The sequence below is a fragment of the Pogona vitticeps genome, chromosome 6 (assembly GCF_051106095.1).
Source record: "Pogona vitticeps strain Pit_001003342236 chromosome 6, PviZW2.1, whole genome shotgun sequence".
In the NCBI taxonomy this organism is placed as follows: Eukaryota; Metazoa; Chordata; class Lepidosauria; order Squamata; family Agamidae; genus Pogona; species Pogona vitticeps.
Genome location: NC_135788.1, coordinates 114868809 through 114889632, shown reverse-complemented (window position 1 = coordinate 114889632; position 20824 = coordinate 114868809). Strand labels below are relative to the sequence as shown.

General features: G+C 44.9%; 3 protein-coding genes across 3 annotated transcripts in view; 1 reads left to right on the top strand and 2 right to left on the bottom strand.

Moving 5' to 3' along the window:
* Positions 1 to 3245, bottom strand: NOP10 (NOP10 ribonucleoprotein). The gene is made up of 2 exons (XM_072976951.2): positions 3025 to 3245; positions 1 to 436 (listed from the first exon to the last, which is right to left on the bottom strand). The coding sequence occupies exons 1-2, from the start codon at positions 3076 to 3078 to the stop codon at positions 296 to 298; spliced, it is 195 nt and encodes a 64-aa protein (XP_072833052.1). The 5' UTR covers positions 3079 to 3245; the 3' UTR covers positions 1 to 295.
* A 3946-nt stretch (positions 3246 to 7191) lies between these two features.
* On the top strand, positions 7192 to 19025 carry NUTM1 (NUT midline carcinoma family member 1). The gene is made up of 6 exons (XM_020815503.3): positions 7192 to 7682; positions 9630 to 9758; positions 10690 to 10829; positions 13069 to 13364; positions 14977 to 15093; positions 15511 to 19025. Exons 1-6 carry the CDS (start codon positions 7192 to 7194, stop codon positions 17785 to 17787), a joined length of 3450 nt encoding a protein of 1149 aa, XP_020671162.3. The 3' UTR covers positions 17788 to 19025.
* Positions 18938 to 20824, bottom strand: part of LPCAT4 (lysophosphatidylcholine acyltransferase 4) — a 37624-nt gene continuing 35737 nt past the window's right edge. Inside the window, exons 13-14 of the mRNA XM_072976950.2 lie at positions 20490 to 20649; positions 18938 to 19556 (exon numbers count right to left, since the gene is read on the bottom strand). Of these exons, the coding sequence (XP_072833051.2) occupies positions 19396 to 19556; positions 20490 to 20649 (321 nt within the window). The 3' untranslated portion in view covers positions 18938 to 19395. The remainder of the gene's footprint in view (positions 19557 to 20489; positions 20650 to 20824) is intronic.

Genomic DNA, 20824 nt, shown 5'->3' with positions numbered 1-20824 from the left:
TAACAACGAAGGATTTCATTTTATTTCCAGAAATACACAGGCCAGATAAGGGTAGGTGAAAGAATTCAAGCTCTCTTGAAGAACATCCATGCTTCCTCGTTCCAGGAAGGAAATTAGGCAGGGTTTCCAAATAACAGCAACACTCAAAAAAAATTCTCTCTGGATAAAACAAAATGCAAAAAGTGCAGATCTGCTGTCGTTGTTTCTCCTGTTTCAGCTTCTTTCAGGTTGCTTCAGAAGTTTCTCTCTTCCTGACAGGCTGCCGTGGTCTCACCTGGCACCAGATGTTGGGATTTTATACCACAGGCCGAGGCTGCTGGGTCAGCAGGACACCGAAGCGTTTCTTGATGGTGATCCTGTGTCGAGAATATTTGTCATCCGGGGAGAAGCGTGCAGGATGGGCTGAGCAAGTGGGTTGTCCAGAGGGATCTGCCTTCTGAAAACCGGAGAGGTAGAGAGATCTGTGAGCAAATGCAATACTAACTAGTCCACTTAAAAATGCATATTCAATTTCAAACCCTTCACAATCCCCCACTATTCTATATGTCACCCTCCATTCTACGAAAATGTACACAGAAGAAATAAAGAACTATCATAGTAGACAAGTATAAATGACTTATTATACAGTTATTTTATTCTGACAATGGAACTAACTACTTGAATAAATTATAGAATTTTTGAAGTAATATGGGTGACTAAATTACTGAGCCACCAAATTAACGTATCTTCAGTTATACACACACACATATATGTTTCCCCGAAAATAAAACAGGGTCTTATATTAATTTTTGCCCCAAGAAGCCCATTAGGGCTTATTTTCAGGGGATTTTTATTTTACAGTCATGTCATCTTCTTCTGGTTGCTGCACAATGCTGCACAAGGGTAGAGGGTGGGGTTTCACTTCACTAGGTCTTATTTTCAGGTTAGGTCTTATTTTCGGGGCAGCACAGTGCAACCTGAATTGTTCATAGATCTAACAGCACAGTGTTGTGGGACGGGGGAAAATGAACATGACTATATGATACAACCCATAAATTAATCAAGCATGGTGATTTCTGTATTCACTCTTACAGAATTTGAAGAATATTACAGTAATCTTAATTACTGTACTCTCTTATAAGGGTATGAAACGCCATATCTGACTAAATAAAGTATAATCATGTTGTGGCATTTTTATTGATGGGCTCTCGGAACTGACAATTCAGCCTTCTGAACTGTTCTACCATAGAGCTAAATTGATGCTCAAGTTTAGCTGGGAAGGGAAAACAAGGTAACAAGACCATCCAACCACCAAAAGCCTTCTCCTTGGGTTTTTCAGCTAGGCTCATTCCATTGATTTAACAGCAGGAGTGAGTAACAGGATTGGACAGTGTGAACCCACAGCACACTATCTGCAGACATTCACAGCTTCTCAGGCCCAGCTAAAGCTGCACAAAATATTACAATGGCTTCTTTCTCATACTGAGTTTAGATATGTACAACACAGTTGGGAGACCGTGCATGCATAGAGTTGCCGTAAGTCCCAAATGACTTGATGGCGCATAATGGAGGATTTTATTCTGAATTTTGCTTGTATTTTTTTTATCATTTTAAATATTATTCTCATTACAAGTTTTAATATACCTGTTTAAAGCTTTTTAAAATGCATACATTTATTATTTGGTGTTTTTAAACTCCATTTCTTTTAATATTGTAAGCAGCCTTGGATCCTTTGGGAGAAAGGCGGCATATGAATATTTTAAATAAATAACAACAACACACACACACACAACACATTCACAACCAAAACTCTTCAAACAAAAGGTGGAAAAGCAACTTAACAACAGGTTTAAAAAAAACACACAACCTGGGTCCTGGCTTATCTTTAACAATGGGGGAGGGCAGGGGAAGGTAAACTATTATAGAACCATTCGACATTAAATATTTCCTTTCAGTTTCTTTACCATCTCTAAGTCAGCCAAAGGAAATAAAAGCTTCCAGTCTCTTCTTGGCGACCAAACAGAAGGAGAAAAAGGAATAGGAACGCATGCAAACCTTGAAGCTTATGCACCGAACACTAAACCACCCTAGAAACAGCAGGCTGGGCAAGGTGCTAGTCCTCCAGATGTTATGGACTTACGCAGTCTATGGAAACTGCAGTTCAACAGCAAGAGAAGGAAATGATGGATATATTTCATAATGGTCACACTATTACAAAAGTGCCACTCACTGAGAGCCACTTAGGTCAACACCACAATACTTTTTAACAAATACTTCTTCTATTGGGAACCGCAACGCTTGGAAAATAAACACACAAGCGGACCTTTAGCTGTCTAATTGCAATTTGAGCCATGCCTGATTTATTCCCCCCTTTCCCTCTCTGCGTCCGCACCTTTATAAAGGAAATACAGTAGAACCCCCTGAATCCTTGCCATCAGTATCCACTGATTCATTTATCCGTTGCCTGAAAATACTAAATAAAAAAGGTGTATTCACCAGATCTGGCCGCTAGAAGGAGCTAGAGACCATGCAATGTATAGCGTTCGAGAGTTCCGCGTTTTCAGCATCCGCGAGGATCCTCCGTGGATATCGCAGTTTTCCTGTATTACATTTGTTCTTCTTTAAGGAAAACATTGAAGACCACTAACACTCTACTTCCTAATTTGGAGAAACTATTTTCCTCCTCTTTTTCCAGGGTGAGCTGACCATACTGCTTGTGCACGACTGAACCTTTTCTTTCCCCTCCCCCTGAAATCTCCATTCCATACGCAAGCAATCAAAACATAACCTGTTTAAGGCAGAAGCCAGCAGGATCCCAGCATTAAATCTCTAGGATGCACATCCGTTCACGTGCAAAGACCCCAAAAGTAACTATTACGAAAATATGTGGGAGGAAGACAAACGGGTGCATACATGGGCGCATCAGGAGGGTAACGACTAACAAAATTACGAGCCGGCTAAGAATACAGCATCTAGGCTTGCTGGTGGAGGAGATCAAGCATTCAGACGTTACGCGCCAGGGCCATCGAGGTCAATAATTCCTACCTTGAGGGTGTAGACCCTGTTCCCTTGTTCGTCGAGGAAATACTGCAGGAACATTGCGGCTGATGATGCGAGAGGTTTTAAAAGCAATTCGTGTAGCGCTAAAAGCCAGTTCAACGTGCACGCAAGACCGCACACGTGCAAACCAAGCCCACCTCTCCCTGCGCGATGGCGTCCCTTAGTCTTCGAACGCCGGGGACGCAGAGCATCATGGGGGCTGTAGTCTTTCGGTTCAAGGCTTACGCAGTTACGCTGGGCGCCCTGTCATCTGGAGAGTTGTAGTCCATTTGCCCCGCTGGCTTCTGGGATTTGTAGTTTCGGCTCTTGCAAGCCTATCGTTGCAAGAAACCCGGCGGGTTTTACTGGTTGAAATCTTAAAGGCATTGCTGGCAGTACAGAGTTTTCTCCTTTTAAAATCTGCCCCGTCCTCTTGATGTAAGCAACGTTTATCTAAGGTCTCTACTTGGTTTTGATCATAAGGCTATTTTTAAAAAATCAGAATATTTTTTCCCCTTGATGTTTCATTCAAAAACACAACCTAACTATGGGGGTTCAAAATAGCCAGATCTTCGTTTTGGAACATGTGCCCATCAGCGTTTGCTCCTTTTTTGTTCCACAGCTCTGCCCGTCCCAAGTCTTTGTGCTGGGAAAATCCAATTCCAGTTGCATTGGTTTTTCCACTGGAATTGTGGTCCTGTAGTTTTTTCTCAGGATGGAGGAAGGAGATATATTGTGGTCCTGTAGTTTTTTCTCAGGATGGAGGAAGGAGATATATATATATATATATCACCGTAGACACTGGAATTTACTCATAGCAAAGTGTTTGGAAACAAACAAACAAACAAACAAAAGAAGAAAAATAGAAAATATCCTGCTGATTTAAAGTATTCCACCAATAGCAACAAAAAGAAAAAAACACTCAACACCTCTCCACCCAGTTTTGACACACGGGCCTTATTCTGATGTTAATCTGAATAAGATCCTTGGAATCAAAAATGTACATAAATTGTTTAGGCATCCTTCAGTCTCGAGAGACTATGGTAACGTGCTCTGTATGGAGGACTTCGAACAGCATCTAGTGTGGTTGAGGAGGCCAATTAGAGAGTGACAATCCCTTCCACACTGAAGACAAATCCAATCTGTCCCCTGTCCAGCTCCCTGATTTGGCTGCTTTTGGGACTTCCTTTTTGCCTCGGCCTGCTGGACAAGGGTCTCTTCAAATTGGGAGAGGCCATGATGCACCGCCTGCCTCCAGAATGAACGCTCAGACGTCAAGGTTTCCCATCTGTTGAGGTCTATTCCTAAGGCCTTCAGATCCCACTTGCAGATCTTGTATCGCAGCTGTGGTCTCCCTCTGGGGCGATTTCCTTGCACTAATTCTCCATAAAGGAGATCTTTCTGAATCTGAGCATCTGCCATTCTCATGTCATGCCTGAGCCAACGTAGACGTCGCTGTTTTAGTAATGTATACATCTACATAAACACTGGCTTACTAAATTACTTTTAATGAGTTTCCTCTGACCTGGATTAATAAATGGATTTAGGCCTAAATCTGCACCTTGTAAGAAACAGGACTATTAATGCAGCCCAATATTGTTTAAAACATTTTCCTTTCTCATTATTTATTGTCACTATTTAAAAAATATATTATTCTTTGTTAGCACGGATTCTAGCAGTGATTTCTAGAGTTGAGGAGGCCTGGAGCACATAGGTCATGCTGACTGAAGGATTTTGGGAGTTGTAGTCCAAAAAAGTGAATTTTCTAATCTCTGGAGTTCTTACTGGGCAGCAGTGCTTCAAGAAGTACCAGTTGCTTAGATTCGGTTACCATTATTGTAAGAGTTGTGTGGAAATAAAATGGCAGCTAGGCCTTGCAAGTGTGATTCCAGATTTATTGTGCCAAACAGGACCACGTCAGGTACTGGGTGTACTGTCCATATGGAGTTACTATTCCTGATTTGCAGGATGGCTAACCATAACATAAAAGGCTGAGGGGAAAGTTAAAACCTAGCGGCCTAAAACAACCTAGCAGTAAAAATAAACATAACAAAAATGAGAATGAAAACTGTGATTTTTTTAAAAATGAAGATACAATATTTAAAATGACTGTGCACCTTAATTCTAAACTGAAGTTCATTTTCTGCAAGAAGAAATCATAGGATCTCAGTCCAGGTTACCAAACTGTTTAAAAAAATTAAAACATAAGATATTTAAAGCAATTTAAAATCAAATAACACAAAATTAAAACACCCAAACATGAAAAACACGTCACTAAAATGTGCACGGGCCACGATCTTCAACCCCCAAAAGGCTCAAATAAATAGGTACGTCTTGACGGTGATAAAATGGCACCAGTGTTGGCGCCCATCAAACCCCTGATGTAGTGGCCAATATTAGTGTTCCTTTCGTGATAGAACTATAACTGCTTTTGAATACTTTTCTAGTTGGGTGGTCACAACTTAGAGGTATTTGGCAGCCTCTTATTTTCCAGTGTTCCTCACGGCAAGTCAGGACAGGGAAACAGTTCAAAACTAAAATCCAAAAGTCCGTGCAAGTTCTTGACAAGATGGATTTTGCCAGGAAAGTTACTCTTCGGTGTAAAGTCCAAAACGTTCCGGGCAAAAATCCATTTTGCCAGGTGCGTCTGTCTTAGATGTAAGTCAAGAAAAGATGCAGGCTGCATGAAGACGGTTGCTTTAAAGTTACGGCTGAGGCAGCTGTGGGTTGGATATTAGTTTTTTCGAACAAAGAAACACAGGCCATGTTGCACGTGCACGCACCTTCCCATTTGGCCTTCCTTTGAAACAGACACATCTCTGCTTGTTGAATTTTATAGCGTACATGTAAGCGTATCCCTCAAGTTGGATAGCAGTAGGTCTTCATCAACGTGCCCAAGGTTGGAGCAGGCACCGTGGGTCTGGCAGCACTTCCCAAGCCCACACTGCAGTCGCCATCTGAGGTTTGACTAGATTTGGGACTTCTGTTGTCGATTGTATCGTGCGTGCCAGCGCAGGTTAGGGCTCTTATTTCTGTGAGCTAAATGCGTTGATGGTAGCTGATCGGTAAAATAAATCAATAATAAAAACCGCCCCAGTTAGCTCTCCTGCCTTTACAGCAATAGTGTGGAATGGGGGCACCCTTGGGTGAAGTTTTTTGCCATTTGGAGAGGGGGATGATCGCCGGTTCTTGTCTGCAGGTCAACCTGTTACCAAAGGTCCCAGAGCCGGGCCTTCAGAAAAGATGGAAAATCTACTTGATGATATGCTGACCTCTAGTGGAACAACCCAGCATCTTAAAAAGCAGAGACATCAAAGGTCCGCATCATCAAAGCTATGGTTTTTCCAGTAACGATGTATGGAAGTGAGAGCTGGACCATAAAGAAGGCTGACTGCCGAAGAATTGATGCTTTTGAATTGTGGTGCTGGAGGAGACTCTCGAGAGTCCCCTGGACTGCAAGGAGAACAAACCTATCAATTCTGAAGGAAATCAACCCTGAGTGCTCACTGGAAGGACAGATCCTGAAGCTAAGGCTCCAATACTTTGGCCATCTCATGGGAAGAGGAGACTCCCTGGAAAAGATCCTGATGTGGGGAAAGTGTGAGAGCAAGAGGAGAAGAGGACGACAGAGGACGAGATGGCTGGACAGGATCATCGAAGTGACCAACATGAATCTGACCCAACTCCAGGAGGCCGTGGAAGACAGGAGGGCCTGGCGTGCTCTGGTCTATGGGGTCACGAAGAGTCGGACAGGACTTAATGACCAAACAGCAACAACAAAAATGGAACAACCACTTCTGCTGGCAAGAGGAAGCTGTGACTTCTTACCAGTCATTGAAATGTCCAGATGTTCACCGAATGGCATGACAAGAGAAACAGAGGGGATATGGAAAAAGCAGGCCAGCAGAAGGAACTTCAACCTCCGATCCTTGCCGGAACTCTCAAGGTGTCCGAGTTCTGGAATTGTTGCTATGAACCCTCAAACCTAGAGCTCAGTCAACAATGTGAGATCTTCATGGAAACCGAACGGCCCAGTCGTGTATTTCTCAGAAGTCCCTGTTTCTGACCCACAGCCATGAAGACTCTCAGAACAGGACTTCACAGAGAGATGGGAGAGGACACCTGCTCCTTTGAATGCCTCCCTTGACTTCAGATTCTTCCTCCCACAGAGCCATGACCTCCACGGCCCATAACCCAGGCCCCACCCTTCCTCCCTGTCCCCCCAGTGCCCCCTCGCTGCTCTTGCCCGCCTTCCCTGGCGCCGCTCTCTTGGTAACGTCCCCCGATGCTCCGGGAAGCAAGCTGATCATCAAGCTTAAAAGGGAAGGACCCATCGCGGGGAATTCGGAGGAGATGCCCCGCACGCAGACGTTCTTCTTGACGGGGATGCCGTTGAGTTGGGGTGCTCAGTGCCGAGACGGGCCGGTGGGTCCAGGTGTTCGTACTCTGCTGCTGGCGAAAGCTGGCGAAGAGATGGGCGCCAGGAAGCCCAGAGGGCCGGAGGTGGCCCCGTCCATCCGAGCGCCCCCTCCCGGGGATACGTCCTTTGCCTGTACCTCCAAGGGGGTTTACGAGAATTACCGGCGTTGGCAACGCTACAAGGCCTTGGCTAGGCGTCATTTCCCAGCCAGCCCGGATGCTGAAGCTCTCGCCTGTTTCTTCATGTGAGGGTCTTGGTGGCAAGGGCCCTGGGCTGGGAGGAGAAAGGGGGGGGCTTTGAGCTGAGATAATGAGGACCTGCAGGCTAAAAAACAGAATTAGAGGGCATTCGTTTATCGTGATGGTTTGGAGCGGTCTGAGAGCTGGGTTGTTGCTGAGTTTTAAATACAGTAGGACACCAGTATCCATAGGGGGTTGGTTTCAAGAGCCCCCCCCATCGATGCAGAAAAACGCAGATTAGAGTGAAGTCTATTTTCATAGTAAGTGTGGTAATTAGTACGGTGCCTGGCTCCCTCTAATGGCCAGTTCTGACAATGCCATCATAAAATTATATATTTCTAGGATTTTTAAAAATATATTTTTTAATATTTTCAGACTGTGGATAAGTGAATCCTTGTGGATACAAGGCTTAGTCCTCTCTCTCTCTCTCTCTCTCTCTCTCTCTCTCTGTCTCTACCTACCTACCTACCTACCTACCTACTGTACCTACCTACCTACCTACCATGTTTCCCCGAAAATAAGACCTACCCTGAAAATAAGCCCTAGCTTGATTTTTCAGGATGATCGTAATATAAGACCTACCCCCCAAATAAGCCCCAATTAAGTGAAACCCCAACCTCTACCCTTGTGCAGCAACCAGAAGATGACATGACAGTATTTGCATAAATGTAGATTGTTGTACGTGAAAAAAAATCCCCTGAAAATAAGCCCTAATGCATTTTTTTGGAGCAAAAATTAATATAAGACCCTGTCTTATTTTCGAGGAAAAACGATATCTATATTGCTCAAGGCCTGCCTCCAGCCAGTTTGATTGGGCTTAATCATGTCTGTCTGTCAGTCTGTCTGTGTAGCTTGGAATGCACCTTTTAAAAGGAACTAGTTATAATTACAACGTCAGACCTGCAGAGTAGTTACTATAGTTATTATTATTACTCTTTTAAAACTATAGTTGTTGTTTTTTTCAGAGTAACATTTAACTTTCCAAAATAGCTATTTCTGGTTACTTTTACACATATGATTAAGCCCAATCAAACTGGCTGGAGGCAGGCCTTGGGCAAACGTAAATGTATCCAGTAGCAAAATCCATCTCCACAAAAATGGACTGGGAATACTATAAATCTCTTTATTTTTGTTTGTGAAGTCTGGCATCCCTGATAAAACCTGACCATTAATCATTATAGTTAGCCAGCCTAAGATCTCAGAGTGATTCCCATTTCACATCCTGGGGAAGGGATCTCCATTAATACACACCCATGTCTAAAGGCCAGTTTTATATCCAATCTGCAGAATTGAGAGGCATGGATTTTCCTAGGCTGGACAGCTTCATACTGCCAGCACATAGGCATGTCTAATTGCCCCAGAATAGAAAACAGAACAAAATGCCATTTAAAAAGAAAACCAGCCAGCCAGCCCCTAGTCTTCCCTGCACGTTGAAAAATAACACGTCAAGATATTTGGGAGCGTTTGGGTCCCTGCTGTGCTAGACCCCGCGGGATGGTCAGGGTGTCTTCATTTTGAACCTTTTCGGTTCTGATATAGCAAATCTCTGAGCTCCAGTTTCTTTAATTCAAAGTCTTATGTCTTTTGCACCACTCTCTGGTTGATGGATTTTGGAGTCCAAGTGATTTTTTAAAAAGGAAGTCTCGTAAGCATGATATAAGCCTACCCTTGTTCTGATCTGCAGCCTAAAAGTTGACTGTTTGATTCTGCTTCTTGAATAAAATGTAAAGTAAGAGGAATAGAGCCAAAAATGTTATTTTTAAAAAATTAAATTTCCCAATGCATTTATCTGAAATCTTTGCCAAGAGCTGCCCCTTTAAGATTCATTTTTTTCCCTTAGTAAAGTAAGAATCATGAATAACGTGAAAACAGTTAAAGATTCCTAGTTCTGAGATGCAGCTCAGAATTTGGACTCTCTCTGATGGTGTGATCTCCTGCTCCTGCCCTTACAGCCCTGTGCTCCGCTCGTTGGCCCGCCTTCGCCCCGACATGACCCTGGAGGATGGGGTTCCCCGCGCCGTCCAAGAGTGGGATCACAGCACCAACTTTGAGCGCATGATCTTCTATGAGATGGCGGAAAAGTGAGAAGGGACCCTTTGTGCCGTTTGTCTTCGAGCTTGGAATGTACCTTTCAAAAAGGAACTAGTTATAATTACAACGCCAGACCTGCAAACTACAGTAGTTTGTTTGTTTGTTTGTTTGTTTGTTTGTTTGTTTGTTTATTCTATTTATATCCCGCCTATCTAGCCAATTAGACCACTCTAGGCAGCTATTACAGTTACTCTGGTTACTCATTTAAAATTATAGTTGTTATTTTTTTTTTTAAGAGTAACACTTAACTTTCCAAAAGACCTGTTTCTGGTTACTTTAAAAAATATATTAATGCTACAGTTCTGGCTTACAATTCTCTTCGGTGTGATTTGAACACATACAAGAGAACACAATACAGCCACATGGATCGGCACTTCAATCATGCCGTTCTCCATTTAGTGAGTCGTGGCCCCTTAATTGTAACCATAACTAAAAAGCTGCACTGAGAAAGGAGTTTTGTTATCTCTGCTTAAGTTCCCATTGTCATGTAACTGAGTTATACCTTCATTATTCGTTACTGGGAAAGGGCATGATTTCAAGTATTCAGTTATTTAGAACTAGTTATTTCCAAGCTCTGGTTATGCCTGTGATGTAGAGAAGGAGGACTGACCCATATCAAGGCTGAAACTAAATGAGACAGCAAATGACTAAAAGCAGAGATCCCATAAGAAGGAAAAATTATCTCTTTCTCTTCATATGAGCTTGCCTTATTTGCATGGGGCAAGTCAGCCTGCTTTTGTTTTGCAGTCTGCTCGCCGGAGGCAAACATAGGCTTCATTCACAAGTCTGATAGCCTAGGCGTGAAACTTTGAAGGAACTGTGTGTCTGGAGGGAAAGCATCAGGACAGTCGGAAATGCATACTTCCCAGAATTTGTGATTTGACATTGAGCTCCTTGCCCCTCCACCCTTGTCCTTCTTAGATTCATGGAGTTTGAAGCAGAAGAAGAGCAGCAAATCCAGAAGATGACGCTGTTGGCCAGCTGTTCTAAGTTCCAAGCGCCGCCCTCCAAACCCGCCAAGCCGCCTGTTTCTCCTGCCTCTGAGTCTGGGCAACAGCAAGGTTGTGTCTAATTCTAGTTATTAATTTGTTACCGTTAACACTTCGGGTCTCAATAACTCACTCTGAGCAGAAAGCATAAAAACTTTTCATTACTTCCAGTTGTGAACAGACCGACAGCAAACTAACAAACAGGCTGATTTCTGGCAGACTAAAGAGAGGGAGAAGAACGCTTAGCCAGAGAGGCGGGCTTCTCTCTCTGAATGCAGAGGTGAGAGGGAAAGATTGACAGTCACCCCAGAAAAAGCCCTACAGTTACAGAAATTACAGGCAGCAGGCAAAGTTGTAAAAACTCCAACAGGTCTCGCTCGCTGTTACACATCACACAGCAAACCTTTTGGGTCCGGCCAATACAAGAAATAGGGAGAGCGCTGGAAACTGTTTTTGAAGTTATTTTTATGTAGCATTACAGAGCCCCAAAAGTAACTCTTTACTGTTTCAGTCCTCATTTTAATTCATTGGTGCCTTAGGCGTCTCGTTTCTTTCTTTTTTTTATTGCTTTCAAAAAGAAATTTGGGAAGAAATGATAAGCTTGTAAATGTCAGCTCAAAACGCTTCCTAAGATGACTTCTAAAAGAATAACTAAAAAACATTACTTGTTACCTTTGTTACCCCTGTTATGTTAATTCTGAAGTGTAACTTCATTATATCCCTATGACCAGAAGAGACCTCTTTAGGGGAGTCCTCTGGAAGGGCCACATTAAAAAAGCTATAACCCTCGTGGGAGAAGAACCAGCCTGGGTGGCCTTGGGCAAGCTGCACATTACTCCCAGGGCACTTCCAGAAGAAGGGGCTGGGAAACTACTTCTGGGTCTGACTTAACAGCAGATGATGATTATGATCACTCTTGCCCTCCAGTGTGTTTCCAAGTCTGTGCATCCTTGCAATTAACATACTTATAAGGATACTGTATATTTATTTACATACATTACTTTAATGCCTTATTATAAGGGACGTGGTGGCGCTGCGGGTTAAACCGCAGAAGCCTCTGTGCTGCAAGGTCAGAAGACCAGCTGTCGTAAGATCGAATCCACGCAACGGAGGGAGCCCCCGTCGCTTGTCCCAGCTCCTGCCAACCTAGCCGTTCGAAAGCATGTAAATGGGAGTCGATAAATAGGGACCACCACAGTGGGAAGGTTACGGCGTTCTGTGTCTAGTCGCGCTGGCCACGTGACCACGGAAACTGTTTTCAGACAAACGCTAGCTCTACGGCTTGGAAACAGGGATGAGCCTTTCACCCTAGAGTCGGACACGACTGGGCTAAACGTCAAGGGGAACCTTTACCTTTACTAATGCCATATTGCTTGCCGGTTCCTTTTTTTTTTGTCCACATCTCTATTCCAGTATTCAGGTGAGAGTAATAAAAGGCAGGAGAGGCTTCATTTCAGTTTGTATATACTTTCCCACCTCTTTTAGTCTATTTCTAGGGCCTGTTTATTGTTGCAAATTTCTCCACTTACTTGTGGAATGGTATAGAACCCCTGAGATCCCCAGATGGGTTTTCCTGAAAAGTTCTACTTGCATGATAAAAATAATTTTAAACAATTCTCAACAGAATTCTTCAGGAAACCTTCAAAATGGACCTAGGGCTATGCAACATGGTCTAGTACCTACTGTACCAAGGTCAGTCTGTCAGTTGTAGGAGAGGGCCAGATGGACGTGCCGAGGGGAGCCAAAAATGCCAGAAAGCCTAGGGGGGCAGCCATGGGTTAATAGGGGGCCCTATAACTGCCACCATGTCCCATGTTCGGACGTGGTGGCGCTGTGGGTTAAACCGCAGAAGCCTCTGTGCTGTAAGGTCTGTAGATCTTCAGCTGTAAGATCGAATCCACATGACGGAGTGAGCGCCCGTTGCTTGTCCCAGCTCCCTCCAACCTAGCGGCTTGAAAGCATGCAAATGCGAGTAGATAAATAGGGACCACCTCGGTGGGAAGGTAACAGCGTTCTGTGTCTAAGTCGCACTGGCCATGTGACCATGGAAGATTGTCTTCGGACAAACGCTGGCTCTATGGCTTGGAAACGGGGATGAGCACCGCCCCCTAGAGTCGGACACGACTGGACAAAAATTGTCAAGGGGAACCTTTATCTTTTTATAACTGTTCATACTTCAAGGCCCTAAAAATGTAGGTCCGCCATTCGATCAGCTGCGTGTCAAATGCATCAAGACAACTCATTCGGGGTCGGCAAGGGGGTGGGTTGGTTGTGTTGGGATTGACTCCATGACTTCTTGTCTTCCCTCAAGTTTACATCCCCAAGAAATCGGCCTGCAAGAGCCACCAGCCCCGCCGCCGCCAGCGCCGTCCAGCCAGCACTCCCACCCCGGGAGCCCCCCGGGAGATCCCGGCCGAGGCGGTGCACCAATATGCGGAGATCATGGATGGCCTGGAGACCTCTTGGGAAGAAGAGGAGGAGGAGGAGGAGAAAAAAGAGCAAAGGCTCTCCCAAGGCTCCCAAGGGCTGGAGGATGGGATGTTGCCGGACCCCTCCCTTCAGCAGTATATTGACTTGTTGTGTGACGATGAAGAATTTGTCTGTAAGGTAACAAGGGGGACCCAGAAGGGGCTAAAGGAGCGTTGGCAAGGACCGGCCAGAAATTGCATAGCAGGCTTCCCACTTAGCCGGGATGGGGAAGATGCACCTTGTGCAAAATGGCAGCTGTGCTGTTTACATCCGGTCGGATCTCACAATCGGCAGAAGGCTGCATAACATACAAAATGAGCCTTTTAAGAGCAGCTTCCTTAAAATATATATATACAGTGGTCCCTCGCTAGACAGTTACCCTGCATGACAGTTTTTTCGCTAGACATTGACGATAGCGATTTGCAAAACAGTGATTCCTATGGGGGAATTTCGCTGGACAATGTTTGGTCCCTGCTTTGCAAACCGATTTTCGCTAGACGGCGATTTCGACAGCTCCCTCCGCGCTCGCAAAACAGGTGTTTTCGGGACCTAAGCCACGTGAGACAACAATTTAAACAGCTGATCGGCGGTTCGCAAAGCGGCTTTCCTATGGCCGATCTTTGCTAGACAACGACGATTCTTCCCCATTGGAATGCATTAAACAGGTTTCAATGCATTCCAATAGGGAAATGCTTTTCGCTAGACAATGATTTCGCTAAACAGCGATTTCAGTGGAACGGATTATCATCGTCTAGCGAGGCACCACTGTATATTAAAGTGAGCATACATACCGTGTTTCTCCGAAAATAAGACAGGGTCTTATATTAATTTTTGCTCCCAAAAATACATTAGGGCTTATTTTCAGGGGATGTTTTATTTTACAGTCCTGTCATATTCTGATTGCTGCACAAGGGTGGAGGGGGCAGGGTTTCACTTCACTGGGGCTTATTTTTGGGGTAGGGCTTATACTCCGACCATTCTGAAAAATCATACTAGGGCTTATTAATCACATATATATAATATTATATATTAATATTACATATACACACACATATACATATGATTAAGCCCAATCAAACCAGCTGGAGGCAGGCCTTGAGCAATATAGATATTGTGTTTCCCTGAAAATAAGACAGGGTCTTATATTAATTTTTGCTCCAAAAAAAAGTATTAGGCCTTATTTTCAGGGGATTTTTTTTTCATGTACAACAATCTATACTTATGCAAACACAGTCCTGTCATTTTCTTCTGGTTGCTGCACAAGGGTGGAGGGCGGGGTTTCACTTCACTGGGGCTTATTTTTGGGTGGGAAATAAGCCCCAGGGAAAATTATATTGTGAGCATCATGAAAAATCATACTAGATTAGGTCTTATTTTCGTTGAAACAGGGTATGTATGCTCACTTTAATATATATAATTAGATTTTTTTTTAATATATGGGTGAACTGAACCAAAATGTAGCGATTCTGATAGGAATCCAAAAAAGGTGTAAGTAACCATGGATTGAGGATTTGTTACTTAATACTGGCCTGGTTTGTGATGGCCCATATATCTTGCGCTCACCAGGAAAAGAAGCAAAGTAGCCATGCTCAAGTCAGATCAAACTGTAGGTCAAATCTCCATCTGATCACACCCTACGTTACTATACACACAACAGCAAATTCAGAATAGGATATGGGTCACGTTGCTCCTTCTCAATCAGGTTGAGTACCACATGCCTCAACGCTTCCTCTTCCCCTCTCTTTGACAGGTTGAAGCCATCATCCATCCACAATTCATGGCTCACTTACTGTCCCCAGAGAAAAGCCAAGATCCCCTGGATCTGGTAGATGAACTAGTGGAGGAGTTACACCTGACACCCAGCCAGGTAAAAAAAAAACAGTAACAAAGATCTGAGATGTTGGAATCAGTGGGTGTGGCGGTACGTACAGTAGTTGTCTCGGTTTAAGCATCTGGTCCACAAGAACCAGAAACTCGCCATTGTGGCTCCTGCCCTCAGCAAACTATAGCAAATCTTGTACATATTAAGCAGAGGCAGAAGAAGGCGAGAACATACCAAGAAAAGGCTACCCTCTTTGTCTACTGTTTGGAAGCCACTGTTTTACTTGGCAAGACCTTTCTGAGGACTCGGTCTAACTCCAGTGTTCACCTAACATTGCTCACTACTCAGATGGACGTGTTGAACTAAAATAACCAACAAGCAGCTTATGGCAAAACTTTCCCTGTATTCCACTCTGCACTCTGGAGGTCATGCTTATAGATTGCTTTTCTCTCTCTGTTTCAGCTGACAGAGAAGAGACTCCTGGCACTGACTGAAGAAGAAAAGAATCCCTCGGTCTACCCCACCTCCCATTCTGGGTCCACACCCTCACAGTCTGAGGAGGAAGATGAGGTCGGTGTCAATGGCAAAGGAGAAGGCCCTTCATGCCAGACCACAAAGAGGCCTTCCGTCAACAAGGGTTTTAGAACAGGTCAGGCAGAATTGCCTCCATCAGCCGGCAGCTCCCCACAAGCACCTCTTTTGCACCCCCAATGCGCAGACAGAAGTTTTCCATCAAAGGATGTCAGAACGTCATCAGGACCCTCTCCTCACCAATGTAATAGCAGTAACACCAAGGACGCAAATCGATTCCCTTTCTTGAAGAACACAGTGGAGGAAGAAACCCAGAATTCGCAAGCTGGAGGTCACGCCGTTGAAGCCTCTGCTCGTATCCAACACATCAAGATGAAGGCCATTCCTAACGTAACAGGGACCAACCATTTTACTAGGAACTTAACATCGCAAGGAGGAAGTGAGGAAAGACAAGGCATTCCAAGGCCATCTACCATGGAACATTCTAAGCAAAATGGTAGCCAAGGAAGAAAAGCAAAGGGTCAAGAGGTGATCCCTAAGGCCATAGAGCACAGAAGTCGTGCTACTACAGGACGGCTCTTTAATAGAACTCAGTTAGTTAGGAATAACCCACCATCAGTCTACAAAAAAGGCAGGAAACAAGATGGTACCCAGCAAGGGGAGGTCAAAGGTTTGAAGAAGACTCAGGCTATCCGGAAAAATGCTTTGAAGGGAATAGATGAGCGACCAGATGTAAACAAAATATTAATGGTGGGCCAGATAGCGGGACAAAGTGCTCGAAAGTTAACTTTGAATGGATGTAGAGAACTAAATGTTGACCATTGTTCATCCAACGTTGAACAGATCAAAGGTCAGCCTCAAATTCAAGACAATAGGGGATCTGAGGACAACTCAAATAAAGCAGAGCTTGGCTGTCAGAATAGGGAGATGACATCTCATTGGGACAGCCCTATAAAACAAGATAGCCAGCAACTTATTCCGTTTGATTGTGAAAAAAAAGATGGCTGCCGCAGAGAGGTAGGCCATGATCAACACCAGTTCCAGTCTGTCCAAAAAGTCACAAAATGTAAGTTCACTGTACCTGCAACTGAGATTGAAAATGTCAACCCATGTGGCCAAAAGGTGGCAAGGCAAGGCAGCCCAAAACCGGCCACTTCTAGGTCAGGAAATGAACCGAACGACCAAATAGCGAAAGTCGAATCTCATAATCAGTTACACGCTGAGCGGAAACAAACCAAGGCCGTAACCGTGAAGAATAACCGTCCTGCGAAAACCACAAAGGTATCTGCAGATAAACAACCGTTACCAAAACAGTTGACCTTGGTTAGACAAGATGGCCAACCCTCAGCTGATCCACCTCGATTGGGAACTGATCCGGCGTGCGTTGAACCCAGCAGGGAAAGTGAGCAACTGTTGACTTCATCTGATCCGAGTGGGATAGGAGTGCTTAAATGTAAGCTATCTGGCAGAGAGTTGGAGCCACTACAAATTTCCACCGTCTCAGTGCTGGAGTCCCCGTCTTCAAGTATCCAGACAGACCTTAAGACATCCCAGAATTCTCAGCCGCTGCTAATTGATCAGTGCCCAGTCACTCCTTGCATGGAAGACCTCCCGGATGACAAGCAGGCTCTAAATCCCACTCTGATTTCTTCAAGCTTTGTCCTTGTGGTGGAAGCCAATGGAGGCAGCTGTGGTCCAAGTAGAGACCATACCCCTGGACCTACCAGTCCCAATGTAGTGCCAGCATCCGCACCGCTCATTCCCCAAAGAGCCAGCAGCAGCCATGACAATGAGGAACCCAACCAGGAGGAATCTGAGTCTAGCAACTCTTGCCAATTCCACAGCTCACACCTCGAGATAAAGATCCCGAGTAAGGTGGAAGACGGAAGTGTGCTCCAGAAGGTCAATAAAGAAGAGGAGGAGGAGGATGCAGAGCTGTCCAGCTTCTCCTCCTTGCTTGCCTCTAAGCTCAGCCTCTCACCCTACAATAATCATGGACTTCCCCCAATGGATCGAGGGGGCACCCAGCCCTCCTTGCCCACAGAAACATGGCAACAAGGGGCTTCTGCCAGGAGAGAGATGACCCACGATGCCACTTCTTTTCCAAACAAACACCTGGAGCCCAAGCCATCTGCCCAACATTGTTGCCACAAGAGACGGAGTACTAGCTCAGGTCCTAGGAGGAGTAAGCGTCTTCGCAACCAGTAACGGGTGCCCCCTTTTCAACGGAAATAATCAGCAACCCTGGAAAAGTATTTTCAAGTTCCAATTCTGGCACGTTTTTCTTCCATTACCCAATTATTCCAAAGCTCACCATGGAGGCCCACCGCACAAATACTATAGATGAAAAGAAAGCCGACCTTGTCTGAGTTCACCCTGTTGGGTTTACTGTCGCGACAAACCTTGTGTGGAATGGGATAGATTCATGCCTTTCTTGGCAAATCAAAGGCACATCAAATCACATGTTTGAATTCACGGCTTGCAGAATTCACGACTTCCACACGTGAGTTTTAAATACTAGCTACAACTAGATCTGGCCATCTAAATAACAAACTCAGCCAGTCCTGTGCCGGTTGGTTTGGAAAGGGCACCCGAAATAAGAAACGGGTTTTAAGGAACTCAGGGAGGAAATGTACAACTTTTTATAAGTTAATTAGAAAAGACCAGTTACAAGTCTAAGTGATGAGCACAATTCTTTCTGAGACTATGTAGTTTTCTTCCTTTTTAAGTAAAAAATAAAATAAAATAAAAGGACATAAACAAATTGGTGCTGTTATTCCATTTAAGCTCCTAATAGCCGGCAGCGGAGATGGAAGGACCTCAGCTTTATAGGATCTACTTTATCCCGGAGGAAGCTTGTGATCCACCTCACAATCCACCCGCTGTACCTTAGACCTTTGTGGTCCACCAAACGGCTCCCGAGACACACTCTTTTTGGGGGGTCCTTTTGCTGTTGTGGTTGTATGTTCTTTTAGGCTGCAAAGGTGACTCTCTGAGAGTAGAAGTAAGTGGATGGGAGTACAGGATGACATTTTCTGTTCCCCGTTTTGCACACCCCTAACGCACAAATTGCAAAGGTTGCTTGTTTTTCTTTCGGACGACAACTCTGAGAAACTCCTCCAGCTAGGCAGGCAGCGTCCCAGTCTCTCCTTCTATGGCTGAGTTGAATCCAAACTTCCTGCACAAAAATCTAGGTGCAAAATTTATCTGAAACAAAGCCTTGGGATGTTTGAGGGTGCGGTTTCCATCTGACAGCCTCGGCAGCTTCCACCCACCTTTTCTACCCCTTCCCCTTTGCTGGACCAAACAAAACAAGCCACCAGGAACGGCCTCCGTTTCAAAACTTCATACATACAGCTTTTTCATTATAGAGATATAGATATTTATTTTATATATAAAATAGCACTTCTTGTATATATTTTACAAAACAGAAAAGGAAATAAAAAGCCACCGTAGCTTACCCCCCCCTTCCGTCCTTCGACAAAAAAACCAAACAACACAAAATAAATGAGATCAGGAAACCATAACAAAAATTAAAAAAAAAACTTAAAATAAACGGAGAAGCCCCAATCCCCACCCTCCAAAAAAGACTTGCGGCTGTGATTTCCCCGGTTAGAGTTGCCCTGAGATGGGGGTGTCTCTGCTCCCCTCTGCCAAGCCACAGCGGCAGCAAGGGGATGTGAGCAAGCGAGCAGGAGTTGGGGAGGGGGCTTGCGTGTCCTAGGGTGTCGCATGGCTGTGTATTTGTTTCTGTGGGTTCTCTTTTTTTGTTGTTCTTGTTCACTGTATACATATGGCTAAAGAGAGTCCAGAGTTTCAGTCTGCTTTGCTCTTGAGAGGGGCGGCGGCAGGGGCACCGTTAGCACAGGCGGGCGGGAGGCCGGACTTAGGCAAGGAACAGGTGGCCGGAGGGCGCAGGTACGTGCTGAAAAGGCGGGCGTAGTCAGGGTGGCGGAGAGAGAAATCTTGGAAGTCCTCTGAGTAAAAGACAAGAGAGGAAGAGGGGAAAGAAGGAAGGTTAGTGTAGCAAAACTGCATAGGGAGCCCCCAAAAGAAGCCCCCAAACCATCACAGGACAGGCTGCTTCTACTGACACTTTCTACTACAACTCCCATTACCTTCAAGCGATCATAACCAGTCCTAAGGGGAATTTGGAATGATAATTCAAAAGGCACCAGGCCACCCTATAGGACAGCACTTTTCAGATATTTGAAAAGTAGGAGGGGCAGGATCTGTTCTTGATCATCCCAGAGTGCAAGGTGCATAATGATGGTCTCAAGCTAGAGGAGGCCAGATTTCGGCGGAATACCAGGAAAAACGTCTTAACAGTTTCAGCAGTATGACCATGGACCCCATGACCACAGGAGATACTGAGGCATTCAAGAGAAATTTAGACAACCGCCTGGGCTGATCTCCTTTGATTTGAATTCCTGCCTTGAGCATGGGGGTGGACTTGATGGCCTTATAGGCCCCTTCCGACTCAATTGTTCTATGATCCCGTCTTCCTGCCTTTCTAACCACTCATGCCCAGCCCAGCCCACTTCCAAACCCCACCTCCAGAATGTCCTGATTTCGACGTAGGGCGCACACTCCAATTAGTTCTATGCATCTGCATCTCTTTTCCATTCCTTCTGAGAATCCGACTGGTTTTCAGCAAAATCCAAGTTTCCGTCCCAACTCAAAAAAAGGCTAACTACATTAATGGGACTTATATAAGGCTTACTTAGTAATGTCTCATTAATTCAATTCATAGTCTTGGTGGGACAAACCATTGGGTTTAGCTTGACGTTTCTGAATATCTTTGGCTCATCCCACCTTCCTCCTCAAATCCTCATTGTCCATGACCTACGCCCAACAACACCAGCAGCCCTTCCTTACTCATTCTGTGCCCCCTTTGCAGGCGCTCTTACCCAAAGTCAGCCCATCCTGGCTGTGGGTCCCAGTACAGAGTTGGCTGTAGAGTTCAGCCCCATCGGCGGCTGGCGTGCCCAACAGGAGACGCAAAATGGCGCAGAACCCGTCCTGCTGCAGCCGGTGGTCTCCTCTCCCAGCATGCGTCTCTGAGAACAGCTGGAGGTATGGCGAGGAAGAGACGCATAAGAAACAGAGGTATGAACCCAAAGCTGAATATAAGCTTGCATAATTTGTCTCTGCCCCTAGGAACGATTCAGGCTCTTGCTCCCTATGATCCATGGCCTACCGCTGGCACATGTAACTGACTATCCCCTATTCTTCTTACCCGGTT